Source organism: Plectropomus leopardus, chromosome 13 (genome assembly GCF_008729295.1).
Source record: "Plectropomus leopardus isolate mb chromosome 13, YSFRI_Pleo_2.0, whole genome shotgun sequence".
NCBI lineage: Eukaryota > Metazoa > Chordata > Actinopteri > Perciformes > Serranidae > Plectropomus > Plectropomus leopardus.
Genome location: NC_056475.1, coordinates 18,722,777 through 18,736,172, shown reverse-complemented (window position 1 = coordinate 18,736,172; position 13,396 = coordinate 18,722,777). Strand labels below are relative to the sequence as shown.

Sequence of the window (13,396 nt, the reverse complement as noted above, 5' to 3'; positions counted from 1 at the left end):
TCTGCTGATAGGAAGTCTCATACAGTACTTAAATTTGACTAAATGTTGATTAAATATGTAATTGACACACTGAAATAATGAACATAGCCTTCTAATATCAGCCCACCATATTTTGCATGAGCTACTATATACTGAAGATATTGATTCAAATGCAGATACGCTTAAATTATCCACATGATATGAATAACAGTTTACAGCTGGAAGAATTCTTGAAATTCACATAATGGGATTAGCTAGACAGAAGACATATTACTCTGATGGAGTTGTTGTAACTACAGATACACATGGTTTTTCAATGGTGTTACAGAGTGATGCGTCTTTTACCTCATAAACAATCTTTGGCAGGGTGCAGACACCAGCTTGCAGAGAGCTAAACAGTCGACAACAGCCAAGTTTTATTTTGGCCTGATGTCAACTTACTCGTGGAATTAACGTTACTTGGTGACAGCCAATATGAACTGTGATGATGACAAACTGGTGAAAGTGGCGGTCAGCCCTGCTAACAATGAGAGGCTGCAACCTGAATGTTTGTACATGGCTTATCTTTGTTAATAGGAGAGAAGAAAAAAATGATATTTTACTGTCACAGCTTAGTGAACAGTAGAAAAGAGAGACAGGTATTCCCAGGAGTACATCTTTCAATTAGATTTTTTGTTTTACTTGATCATTCATTTAAACATTTGGTCTAATGTCAGAAAATGGTAGCGTTGGGTTGATTTTCCAGTTTTGTAAGTCCATTCTGAGCTCAAACTGGTTTGATTTTATGCAAACTGGTTGAACCAGCATTTGTCATTCTGACATGCACTGGCAAACCAAAATGTTGCCGACATCAGCAACCTGTGCTGACAGATTCATGGCGCTAAATCCAACTTGTATTGCATTAGTAATGAGCAATATGACAACATGATTAACATCGAGTGTTTGTTTATAAATGGGTTAAGGGAATCACTAGAGTCTGACAGGCCAGCAACATGCAGGAAATCAAATTTCAAGGATCCACAATTAAACTATGACCTCTATGACCATTCACACAAACATTGCTCCATCTCAAAAATGCAGTACAACTTTAAAGTAGTAGTGGGGCATGGTATATGTATGTAAACTTTTGGATTCATGACCCTACGTGTTAATTCCACAAATAAAAAGCGTACACAAAACATTTTCCAAAAGTGGCGCATATTAGAGATACATTATGTCAACAGAAAATAAATTCGCTGTTACGTTACATTAAATTGAAGGTAACAACGCAACAATTAATTTCATTACAAGCAAAGTTCGATGACTTTTCCTTAACTTTCATGAATTTGAGTAATTCCATTACTTTTCAAGGCCTGGAAAAAAAAGATTTCAACGACTTTCCAGGTATTCCATGACTTTTGGAACTCTGTGTTAAACAAGAAACAGCATTACTAAACTTATCTGTCTTTCTCATATATTCATCTGACATGTGCTCATGTCAATAGGCTTATCATAAGCAGATGAGTACACAAATTTACACACACGCACACACACACACAAAATAGCCACACACAATAATAGAGGGACTGTTTGAGGGCCACAGTTCACACAGCAGTGTCTCCTTGACACAGCTGGGTTGATCAAATAGATAACTCCTCTAAAGAATGTGTCAGTAGTTTTCATGCCACACATACCTGTCTCCCCAACATCAAAGCTTCAGTCATGCACATTATCACAGCAAAGAAGACCAATAACATTCAATTACACCGCATTTCTTAGGCCGACAATTTGAATTCTAGGATCTAACACACTCATTTATTGAGGAGTTAATTTTTCCTGAAAGACATGTTTGTGCAGGTGGTATTTTGTTACACAGGCACCACCTCACCGTACGCCCACTTTTCTCTCTTCTTTTGAAGTTCAGCCGAATTCCACTGCAAAATCCAGACCCATACAAAATGACTCCCAAAACCCCTCTGCTCTGCTTGTTCATATATGCCATTATCCTGAAATTCAACTTTCCTGACTTTCACTTTCACGTCTCCATGACATGATCCTTTTATTCTAATAGGTTTAATGTAAAGACACACTTGACAAGTCCTTCTTCACCGCTCCGTCCTAACTATTGTCTGTGGTAACGTAGGTGACCTGAGAATAAAAGATTATTCTGTTATGACTGTAACTTTGGTTCACTCTGGATAATAGCATCCCCTAAAATTTAATGAGTGAAAATGAACTGAAAGTGTGAGGCCTCCTTTTGACCTGGCTTTGGTTTTCCAAGAATAGACAGAAAAACTGGATCTGTTTGTCCATTGAGAGATCAGATGATACTATTGTAATTTCTAGGAGTACACAGGGATAGAGGGCAAGTCTCACAGATAAAAGGATGCACCCTGTAACTAAAAGGTTACAAGTTTAGGCACATTTAGGCAATCATGTTCAACTGCAATAAGTTCATCAGCAGTGTTAACTTTGGGAACTTAAGTAGGGGATGAAACACTACAATATCTGTGGTAATTCAGTCTGAAAATACTTTAAAACACAATCCTGCCAGTGCCGTTCAAGGGTACTTCTTACAGTGCACCAAGTTTACCATTGTCAGGCCCTCTAATTGTGCCAGTCCATACATATAAAATATTTGAATGTAAAATCAGTCTTATCACAATTAAACTACAATGTGCACCCGGCAGGTGAGATTTTGACAGACTACTTAAGGTCTTGGCATTCTCCAACAGTTGGAAGTGTATGGGCATGAAATTCCCATAAGTTAAGGTAAGCTGAGAAAGAGGCGCAAAACAAATTACTACCCTTAAATATGAGGCCAGAACCACATGTCCCATTTTGTAGAACAGGGATTAGTGGAATAATCTTGCGCTGTTTTCTCAAAACACAGCAGGTATCAATTTTCACAAGGTCTACAAAGGGCCACAACAAAGACACTTGTCAAGTCCTCAAGTCCCAGCAAAGAAGAACTCTATTATGGAGGACATGGGGAGACTGAGAGGGTCTGAACAGGTAGAAAGAAATCTAAAACTTTTTGGCAGGATAAAGACCCAGCCCGCATTCTAGTTGGGGAGTTGAGGATCAATGTTTCAGCTGGATGTTCCACAAGCCTTTCTACCATGTCCAGCCTAAAAAAGCCCTCGGGTCAAACAAATGAGAATCACTACAAAACTGAACAGTTTCATGAGTCCTAGACTGTTTGTTCTCCCTCTTTTACTCTCGTTATGTTCAGTCTTAACAAAAAGATCAACAGCTTGTCTGCACCTACCTCCAAAGATCCTTGTCCTCTTTCTGGACCTAGACTGGATCTTGGTAAACCTCCCAGTGAAGTCACTGGGGTCGAACATGTCCAATGACAGAGAGGCAATGCGCTCCAGAACTATCCCATCCTGGCTTTGGCTCTGGTTGTCCATATCCAGGTCCTGACCTTGGCTCAGAGAGGGGTCATTGCAGTGGTCTGAAGCGCCGCTTTCAGCCCCAAGGCTTGTAGAGCTTCCTAAATCTTCTAGAGACATGTCTCCACGAGCCGCAGAAGCTCAATCCACTCCTGATAGTCCGTTGTCAAAACCTGGCCCTCCTCGGAGGTAGCAAGGAGACACTACATGATGGCTCTACATTAGACTCCGCAGGAAAAAAAAACAACACAAAACATTGGCAGCCTTGTTCCAGGAAAGCAACACTTTGAAAAAAAAGTTTTAAACAGACTTTTCATGCAGTCCTTAAATCCCGCTTTTGACTTTCTTCATCTCCTTTTTGTCCATTTTGGTATCCAATTTCTTCTCACGAGGATTTCTTCTCTTTATGTCAAGTTCATTCAATCCAGAGACAGTGAGCTCATTGCTTTGTTGTTTCAGATACACGGATCCCCTGAGAGTTCAGGTTCCCCCCTCAAGAGTTTCTCAGTCTCTCCCTTAACACAAAGAAAGAAAAAACTATCTCTGTGTCGTCTTTTGTTTGAGAGGCAATTCTATTTTCTGAAAAAGTTCAGCTGTCTTCTCCTTACATGCCCTGTTTTTGCTCTCACCTGTTCTTTGTTTCTTCCTCTCTCTGCCTCCCACCGCTCTCTCTGAGGCACAGCCGTGTTTCTCCGCTCAGGTGGTGAACAAGGGAGGGATCCAATTCCAAGAACGCAGCTTGATTGGGTGGCTTAGGAAGTTTGGGTGGTTCTCTCCCTCTCACTGTCTTCCTTCTACTTTTTTCTCTCTCCAGGGGTTTTCCAGCTACCTCCCTCCTGTCACTACGGACTACTTGGCAATGAGCAAATGATTTCTTCTTGCTCACACACCTGTTTCCATCTCCTTGCTACATCTGTCCCTCTGGCATAGTGGTAACGCAAGATAGAAAGGCATGCATGTGCTTTATTCAAACGGCCAACACATGGCATGTGGGTGTGAGTAAGAGTTTGAGTCTCCGCACTCACTGGTCGAGGCTGTTTAGCCAGTTACAGTAAGCTCAATGTGTTAATGGTGTAGGATTACTGAGGGCAGACACACCCCTTTACAGAGGGGGGAAACAAAGCCAAACACAAACAGGAAGAATCCTGGACACGGGGACAGCCAGAAAGTGTTTTTGCAAGAGTTAGTCTTGATTAGAAGATGTATTTGAAAGATAAACTTGGCATTGTCAAGCAGTTTGAAATCTGCTGCCACATGTTTACATACTCATCTACCTTAGTGAGGAGCTGCTTAAAAAAAAAGCAGTAAAGTAGAAGTTGTTCTTGATGCTAAGAAAAACATGGGTCTCAAAACCCAAATTACCTCAATGCTTCTTATCTACAAAAGGCAAATCTTACAGGAGTACAGTGCACTGTTTTGGTCCAGCCCTAATTACATGTACCCACTCCAACACTTAAAAAATAAAAATTTGCTAAACAAAAAAAACACAGCAAAGACATTTTCTTGGTCAAAATTTCAAAACTTTTCCATGACTTTTCAAGGACAAGTCATGATAATGATAATGTTTTTTGTCCCATTTGCCCAATGTTTTTCAAACATAATAGATTCAAAATCTTTTCAAATATCATTTCAGCTACTGGGCACACATTAAGGGAGTGACGTGACCCAGGGAGAAAACAAAGAAACATAGTGCCCAAAACACTGACACACATCGATGCATATATGAGCTATGGTTTGTAGCCAGCTCTAGAAAATAAATTTGCCAACATGTTACATTACATACAAGGTTATCCATGGAAGATTACTGTAAACATTTCTTTACAGACAACAAAATCCCATGATCCAAAAATATAAATGATTTTTACTAATTCCATGACTTTTCCTGGTTTTTCTATAACCGCAGGAGCCCTGTTCATTAGGTGACTTTTGAGAAATACTTTGATGAAATCTTTGCACCAAAATGTTCCCAATAAACTAAACTGATTAGTGCATGTGTAGGAGACAGCAAGCATGATTTTTTTTTTTTTTGCTCTATAGTAGTCGGCCCATGCTTTTCTCCTATGCTCCTGCCGACCTACAGGTGAGCAAAAGTTTTGTTAAACAAAAAACTTAAATGTTACAAAAGTCTGTTGTAACAGCTTCGATATTAAATTCTTCCAAATGTCCTTTTACAGGCAGGACAGACACAAAAGCATAAAAACTCATCAAACGTGAATACTCGTAAACAATTGTCAATCACGCTTTTATTTATCCTGTATCTTACTCACTCTTTCTCTGTAGGAAGGGTTATTATCTCTCAGGAGACACCTACCCTGAGGTGACTTCCTGCTGTTTATGCCACTATTGTCATGACATCAGCTCCATTGAGTGTTTCAGCTGAAAGCTCTTGTGTGCAGATGTGAAAACAACACAACTTTCATATCCTCTTTAAAAAGACCGCCACACACGTTTAAGTAAATATAATGAAAGACACGTGTGTCTGTGCACAGCACAGAAAAATAAATCAACACAATATCTGATTAGTCTTGTAATAATAAACTGTATATTTTTTTTAAACAAGTGAATAAATAAGGTATTTTCACTTTCCTCCAATGTCTTCTCACTGCTTTAAACAACACTTCACACTAAGATTTCCTTGATTTTATATATATATATATAAAAATAAAATGACCTAATTATGATGGGATATTTTTCTTACTTCTTTATAGAATGATACCACTTTTAATGAGATGTTTAGGATGACAGTTTAAACAGTCTGCCACATTTTCTACACCGACCATCTGGCACGGAAACAGTTAATGGTGGCAAACAAGCGCAGGGAGGCACGGTGCCAAAGTCAGTTAGAGAGGCGTGCCATCCCCTAGGGGAGTACAACAGCCAAGTATTAAGACAGACACACTCGCTCTCAGACACACAGATGCATACCCACCCACCCACGCACACATACACACACACACACACACACACACAAACAGGAGATTGTTTTTGTCCTTTCATTAACTGACAACTCTGGCCAACCAATCAACGAAAACACACAGGTTACCCAATCATCTTCAGGAATGTGTTGGCAAAAACAAAGTAGGGCGCTGGGGCGATAATGATGGTAGTGACACGAGACAGTGGCAATAACAAAATATGCAAATCTATTCACCCACATGTTCTTTAAATCATTTTGTGTACTACTACATTATACAGCAGTACACAAAATGGTGTAAGAATGTTAAAGTATACTGTGTATTTTATTCTACAATATGCTGATGGAAAACATTGCATTTAAGATGTTTTGATTGGCGCTGGCTGCACAGTGGTTGATGGATGATAATGGACTCCACTGGGGTTCTCTGACAAGCTACTCAGGTTTGTCGCTCTCTTGTTTGCTTGACCTGATTAGTCAGTTGTGTTTATACTCAGTCAGCCAAATGCTGACAGTCTCAGTCTTCATACACTGAGATAATCCCATCTATTCTTCCTTTTGACGTCTGTAATGTAAAGAAATCACTTGATTGTTCTCACATGGGTGTATGAGTAGACACTTGATAACAGTGATGTGAAATACAGTCACTGCATTAATGACGAGATTTAACATATATCCTTATCTGGGGGGGGGCGCACAAGGTTTCTGCAACAATTAGGAAGATGTTACTAGTGGTAATCGCCGAATGAGCGCCAACTCCAACCAGACCTGGCTGGTGGTGGGCAAAAACGGACATACCTGCCTCAGACAAATGCATTTTTTAATAGCTAACACAAAAAAATATCTCTGGAGGTCAATTCGTATGCCACATACACCACCGATAATCATAATGATTCATTTTTTTACTTCATTTTTTTCTTGTGTTAGTAAGCACATGTTGCACTTAACCAGCCTGAATATGAATTATGAGATAAGCATCGCCTTCCACCCACTGTACAGACATGCTTTAGTTGACTGGGACAACCAAACACACCCAAACAGACACACAAAGCCACAGGCTGAAAAGCTGGATAAGCAGCAACCCCATGTTAATAACTATCATTTCTCTGCTGCCTCTGTGCCCCTTCAGTCATGCATGTCTTTCTTTGTCTGCCCCATTTTACTCTTTTATCCAAACCCCAACTTTTCCTCTCATCACATCAGTGATTATTCCATCATATCTGATGGTCTCCTTGTTTCTTGTCCCAACAAACAGAAATATGTCTGCGTTGAAGGCGATTTGTGGCCAGAAATAGGATATGTGTGACTTGTTGGAGACTTAAGGGTGTCAACTCGCCTCACTTACAGTCTGAAATATAAAACTATTTCCTCTTCCACGCTGAAGGTTAAAAGGAAGCTGCAAGGAATGTGTCATGGACACACTTTTGCTTCTTTACTTCTTTATCTTAACTTTTATACCTCTTCAATGACTTAAAAATAATATAATCTGAGTATCACAAAAGTTAAGTATGTTTTGAATATGGGTGGTGGAGCTACTTGGTGGTTTACATTTGGCCCATAAATTGTGCCTATCATCAGACATCACACACCTTTTTCAGCTATTTGGCTTGTTCTTTTATCTTCCTTTAACACTGACTCAGAAGCTCCCTCACCCCAAGAACCACTTCTTCTCTGATTATCATCCCTCCACTTATCATTTAAATTGCACCCTCTGAGACCGCTGCTACAACAGGAAGCCTTTTATTTCTCCTGTCACTCAAATATGCTGTCATGTTAACAGTTGCCCAGATCGCCCAGGATGCTCAGTAACCCGGTCTAACAGGAGAAATGAGGGCACAAACACGTTTACTTTGGCTTATGCACTTCGGCAAGACTCCAGTTCAGGGGTTCACTGGGGTAAAGCGTAAAATTGATGACAGGAGTGACTCACCACCGCAAGAATCAATCACGTTGAAACAAAAACAATGTAGCTTTGTGGCAAAAACATTATTGCTCCCAGTTGCAGCCTGAGATGTATTCTAAGAACATATGATTAATTACTTGTCAGCACCAGCACAGATAAATATATGACAACTTTTTGGTGGCTGTGCTGGTTAAAGCTCGTACACGTAACGATGTTATTTAATATTTTGCAATTATATGTTATTATTGATGCTTATGACAATATAAATTATTGACCTACTATTGGTTTTTGGTCAGTTTACATGCAATGGTGCATTCCTAAATGTGGTTGTAGCAGGCACTGTGACTGAGAAAGTATTGGCTTATTTTCACTATATGTTTATACTGGCACTACACTGTCTGACTCGTGCACTCAGGGGGCTGTACACATACCGTCTCAAAATGAAAGTAATACTTTCACTTGTCTTTCACTTCATTGTGCAGCAGTTTATTTTACCGCTTTGGTATGTACCTCTCTCCATGTTTTTGAACCTACAGAGGCTGTTTACAGCTGTGTGGTCATTTTTAGCAGGTACAAGGGCAGCAGTAGCCTCCTTATTAGACTGAACTTCTATTTCCTTTTTACTTCACTTAAATCTCTTTCAAAAACCTAATCTTCACTGAAAAGAACTGAAAATATTGTAGGCTTTCATGTGAAGCATCTCATATGAAATGTATGACATTTAAAAGTTTTACAACACAAAGACTGCCATATATTGGATTCGTGATACAAGTATTACAACTATGATTACTGGCAAAGCTTACACAACTGAGCCCAGTGATAGTAAAAAGAAAAACAGCCAGATGTCGTCGCCGTTTGTGTGTTCCATCAGCATAAGGCCGAAACACTGGCTCTGCAATGGTGCCCCCTTGAGCCGATGAGAGAAATAATAATTCTACTTTAATTAGTCACATTTCTGATTCTGAGTCTGTTTTAAAGACTTTTTCTGAAACTACTTGACACTATGTTAGTTTGTTTTTAGACTACTGTTCCTTTGTAAGGAAAACCATCTTTCTCTTTGAGCAAAGACTGTTTGAAGTCCCTTAGTTAGGTGGTGCTTGAGGAGGGAAGATGCAGCTCTGAGAAAACAAAGAGATAAAGTACATTCAATTTCCAGATTGATTATTTTTTGTCTGTTTAATTGTTTAAATAGACATTAAAAGCCTGTCAATTATTGTGAATTGCGTGAGCACATTCATCAATACATATGCACAAATATTACCCGGGATGTGTGCATACAAACATGCAGTGCAGCATGCTCATCTGCCTTCCCATACTGTATATAGAGCTGTGTTATGTAACACTATCTCCGGGGTCTCTAATGTGCAAACTAATGCATCAGCAGCCTCAGAGCTCCATCAAATCGAATAGCGGTAAAAACAACTTCCCCTGACCAATTATCTGGAGTCCTAAATCAAACACACAAAACACATAAGTCATATGAATTCATTTCCAATAAAAGTTTAAGATAATTACATCAACGCAAGGCTCAAACAGGCCTGTCGGGTCATTTAAAGTAAAGGAGTATCCAGCTACTCTCTAGGCACTATTCAGGAGAAGAGCTCGGCCATAAAAACAAGTATTAATCTCTCATGCAACAGCACCTGAGGCAAAGTCAGATAAGGAGTGTGATGGTAAGGAATGTGAGTGTGTGTGTGTGTGTGTGTGTGTGTGTGTGTGTGTGTGTGTGTGTGTGTGTGTGTGTGTACTGATGTCTCTGTATGTGTGAACTTGTGTGTGCCTGGCAGAAACACCAGCTTATGTAAGCCAGTGGGAGTGAGGTGCCGGGAGGTATCTATGGAAACAATGACAGCGAGGAAAGATAGATAGTTCACCAGCAGACTCAGGTTCGGGAATAAGGGAGATCAAACACTGTTTCTGCCCCTTTCCTACACGTGGATGAAGCTCAGTAACATCAGTACAGTGAACTAAGTGGTTAGTGGCCTGCAAACGTCACTGAGGGACAGAGCTAATATAGTGCATTATGTCATCGGGTAAACATGTGCCCTTAATGCTCCAAGAAACCATGAACCTCGAACTATGACACACACTAATAACACATATGAAACCATTTAACCACAGCATCTGAGCCAAAGATGTTTGTCACACTGTCATGCTGCCTCCCTCCCTCTCGCTGCTGTTTCTTGTCACTCTCTACTGTCAGCTAACCATCAAAGACAAAATGTTATGTACTCTACTCGATGCTATGGTCATGTCATCCCTCATAGATGATATTGTACGATTTGTTCCTTGCACAAAGAATGAAATCGAACTGGTGTTTCAACACACACTAGTGCACAGGACTAAACATTAACAATGGAAGACTGGAAATACAGCAACCACACTGTGCCATCACAATTGAGCTTCAAAAAAACAGGGTGTAGAATGTATATTCAAAATTAGGGCTGTCCCAATCAGATCCGAAGGATTGGTGTTGGGCCCAATCAAATATTTTTTTATTTGATTGGGATTGGTTATTTTTGAGCGCATGCCCTCGCAGATCATTTGTTTACATCCAAAGTCACAGAGGTATCGTATTTGGAGAGCACAACTTTTAGTAGATACTCAGGTTTTATTGTAAGGCTGCTCATGTTCAATTTCAGCAGCTACACTACTTGAAGTAGAATTGAAATTTTTGTTGTTCATTTTAGTCAATTACATTTACTATGACGCTGCAATAATCGTGACCATTTTTTATATTTTTGTGCCTGCCTGGGATTGTTAAAGTTCAGCTATAACACTACTTTTAAGTGGAATTGTGATTATATAACTATTATATTGTTATATTGTTCTCAACTTTTATTACAAGGCTACATTAAGCGGATTTGAGAGAAAAAAAAATTATTACACTAAGTGTAATTGTGAAATTGTGTTAAAAGCCATATCAAAAAATATATTTGTAGTTTGTTTACTTCGTTATTTTTGTAATAATAAAATTTTAAAAAAAGGTTTGTATGCAGACATTTTTTCTTGTATTGCATTGTAGAGCTACTAAAACTGTCGAGCATATACACTGAATTGATTTTAATAACCTGAAAGTACTTGAAGTGTGCACCTGTATTTTCCAGGTAAATATAAGTAACCAATCTGGACTTGATATTGGCAAATAATCAATATCAAGCTACTCTGATCGGGATCGGGGGCAAAAAAACAGTACATCCCTATTCAAAATGGCATTTTAATAAACAGTATAAAACTATCTGGAACTGATATACATGGGGATAGAATGGAGAGAAAAAAATCTGTATAAATTAATCTCTGTCACCAAGGTCATACGCCAACTACGGTGTGAAGCAATCCACTGGACAGGTAACAGTGCGGCTGGAGACATTTCACTATTCTCTAGATGGCCTCTTCAGATCTGAAGTGCACAGACAGACACACACGAGGTGCATCTCAAAGAAGCTCAACCACTGCCACAATTTACACACAGACAGATGGTCTGAACTAGACACAAAGAGGGCCCTTTCTGTCAAACTGAAACAGGTCTTCATGTTCAAAGCAAAGGGTTACAAAATGTGTCACTAACAGGATTACATGCGTTGAGGAAAACTCTCTGATACTTTAAACTGCCCACTGGGTAAACTATAAAATGCATGCTGGTTGATATTAGGGGTGGGTGATATGACCAACAGCGTCTACTGCAGTATATGTGATTTTATATCACAGCATACATCACAGTGCAGTAATTGTTCTGTAAAGTCAATAAAGAAATAGTTATAATAACCATATTGTGCTATATCACATTTGATTATTTCTGTCTTTTATATGCAATTCCTGAAACAAAAGATAAACTGTCCCAAATGAGACAACACTTAAGTTCCAAACAAGACTCAAAATAGTAAAAAACTGAAATTCTTTCAAACTGAAAGCTGTAAGGCTGTCGACAACAACAATTTCAAATGTTACAGGTGTTGTAATTACAACTTCACTCCCCTCCACCATGTCTGCACTAATCACGGCAGCTGGATTCGCGAGAATCATGAGACAATCAAGCCCTGATTTGCTTCATAGTCTGCCCCAAATTAGCTCCCACAGATGAAACGGTCTTGCCAAATCTCTACCAATGGACACATTTCTACCATCACACAATATACCGTTATATGTCCAGTCCGAGTTGATAAAATCAATGCTGGTCTGTTGTTCCTTAAAAATTACATTTTTAAGCTTTGGGCATGGCATCAACATGCAAAGTTAATTAATCCAATTTATGTCTATTATACTCAGCTCAATAGAAATGAAAAGAATGACCGAACATGAACAAACGTTTTGGTATTGAAAAACAATGAATACCTATAAGTGTTATGATTTATCTATTAGCTGGCTACCCTGTGGCCTGCCCAGTACCCTTTATCATAATACAACTCAAAATGCTCACCAACATGCATGTGATTAGGAAGGATTACTAGTCACTTGAAAACCCTTGCATTCTTTAAAAGGCTTTAACATTATGTGACTCCACTGAATTCTTGCTATAGTTCTCCTTTTTGCCTTAAATCAACCAGTTACAACTTTACAATACTACATATATGTATAATGGCAGGACCATAACTTGAAGATGAGGAATAATTAGGCTAGTTAAATGGGGAGATATTCCATAACCCCAAGATAGGCTTTGTAAATCCAGGACAGATATGTAGGAGTGGGGGAAATGTCACAGAAGCCCAGCGCTGTGACACACATGACATGCTGTCTGTGTGTGTTGCTTGTAGTCCAGACACAGAACAATGGAGTTAACTGGGTCGCCGTTGGCTGACTGGCTGTGCCAAACAGCTGGAGAGATGAAGAGGAAGATGATTGAGGAAGGAGGGGAGGGAGGGTGAGGAATAAGGAGGAACTTGCTTAAAATAGAGGCATGAACAGACGAGGCTGGGGAGGAAAACTAATCGTCCTGATTCCTCAAAATTAACTATACAGCAAACTCATTCAAGAATTTGGCTTTTCATCACAACACATTGTCAACACAATCAAAAAATAGAAAACAAAATGTATGATTCCACATTGCCAGTTACAAGAAATAAAGGAGCTCACAGTAGTGGTGGTGCCTGCTATCTGTCTGTTTATGAGAGCATGTAAATAATACATGCTGCAACACAGGCTTTCTCTCACAAAATATTCAAGCTGACTCCTGACCATCTCAGCTGTAGAATAATAAAGTGCACAGCTACTCAGGCGGGATGATGC

General features: G+C 39.4%; 1 protein-coding gene across 4 annotated transcripts in view; it reads right to left on the bottom strand.

Annotated features, from left to right (window-relative positions):
- fryb (furry homolog b (Drosophila)) overlaps positions 1-13,396 on the bottom strand; it is a 72,674-nt gene that overhangs the window by 57,521 nt on the left and 1,757 nt on the right. For 3 of the 4 annotated variants that reach the window (XM_042499050.1, XM_042499052.1, XM_042499051.1), the window contains exon 1: positions 3,230-4,236. The exons of the other annotated variant lie outside the window; for it this stretch is intronic. In XM_042499050.1, the coding sequence (XP_042354984.1) occupies positions 3,230-3,476 (247 nt within the window). In that variant the 5' untranslated portion in view covers positions 3,477-4,236. Of the gene's footprint in view, positions 1-3,229; positions 4,237-13,396 lie in introns of those variants that run through there. 4 annotated transcript variants of the gene reach the window in all.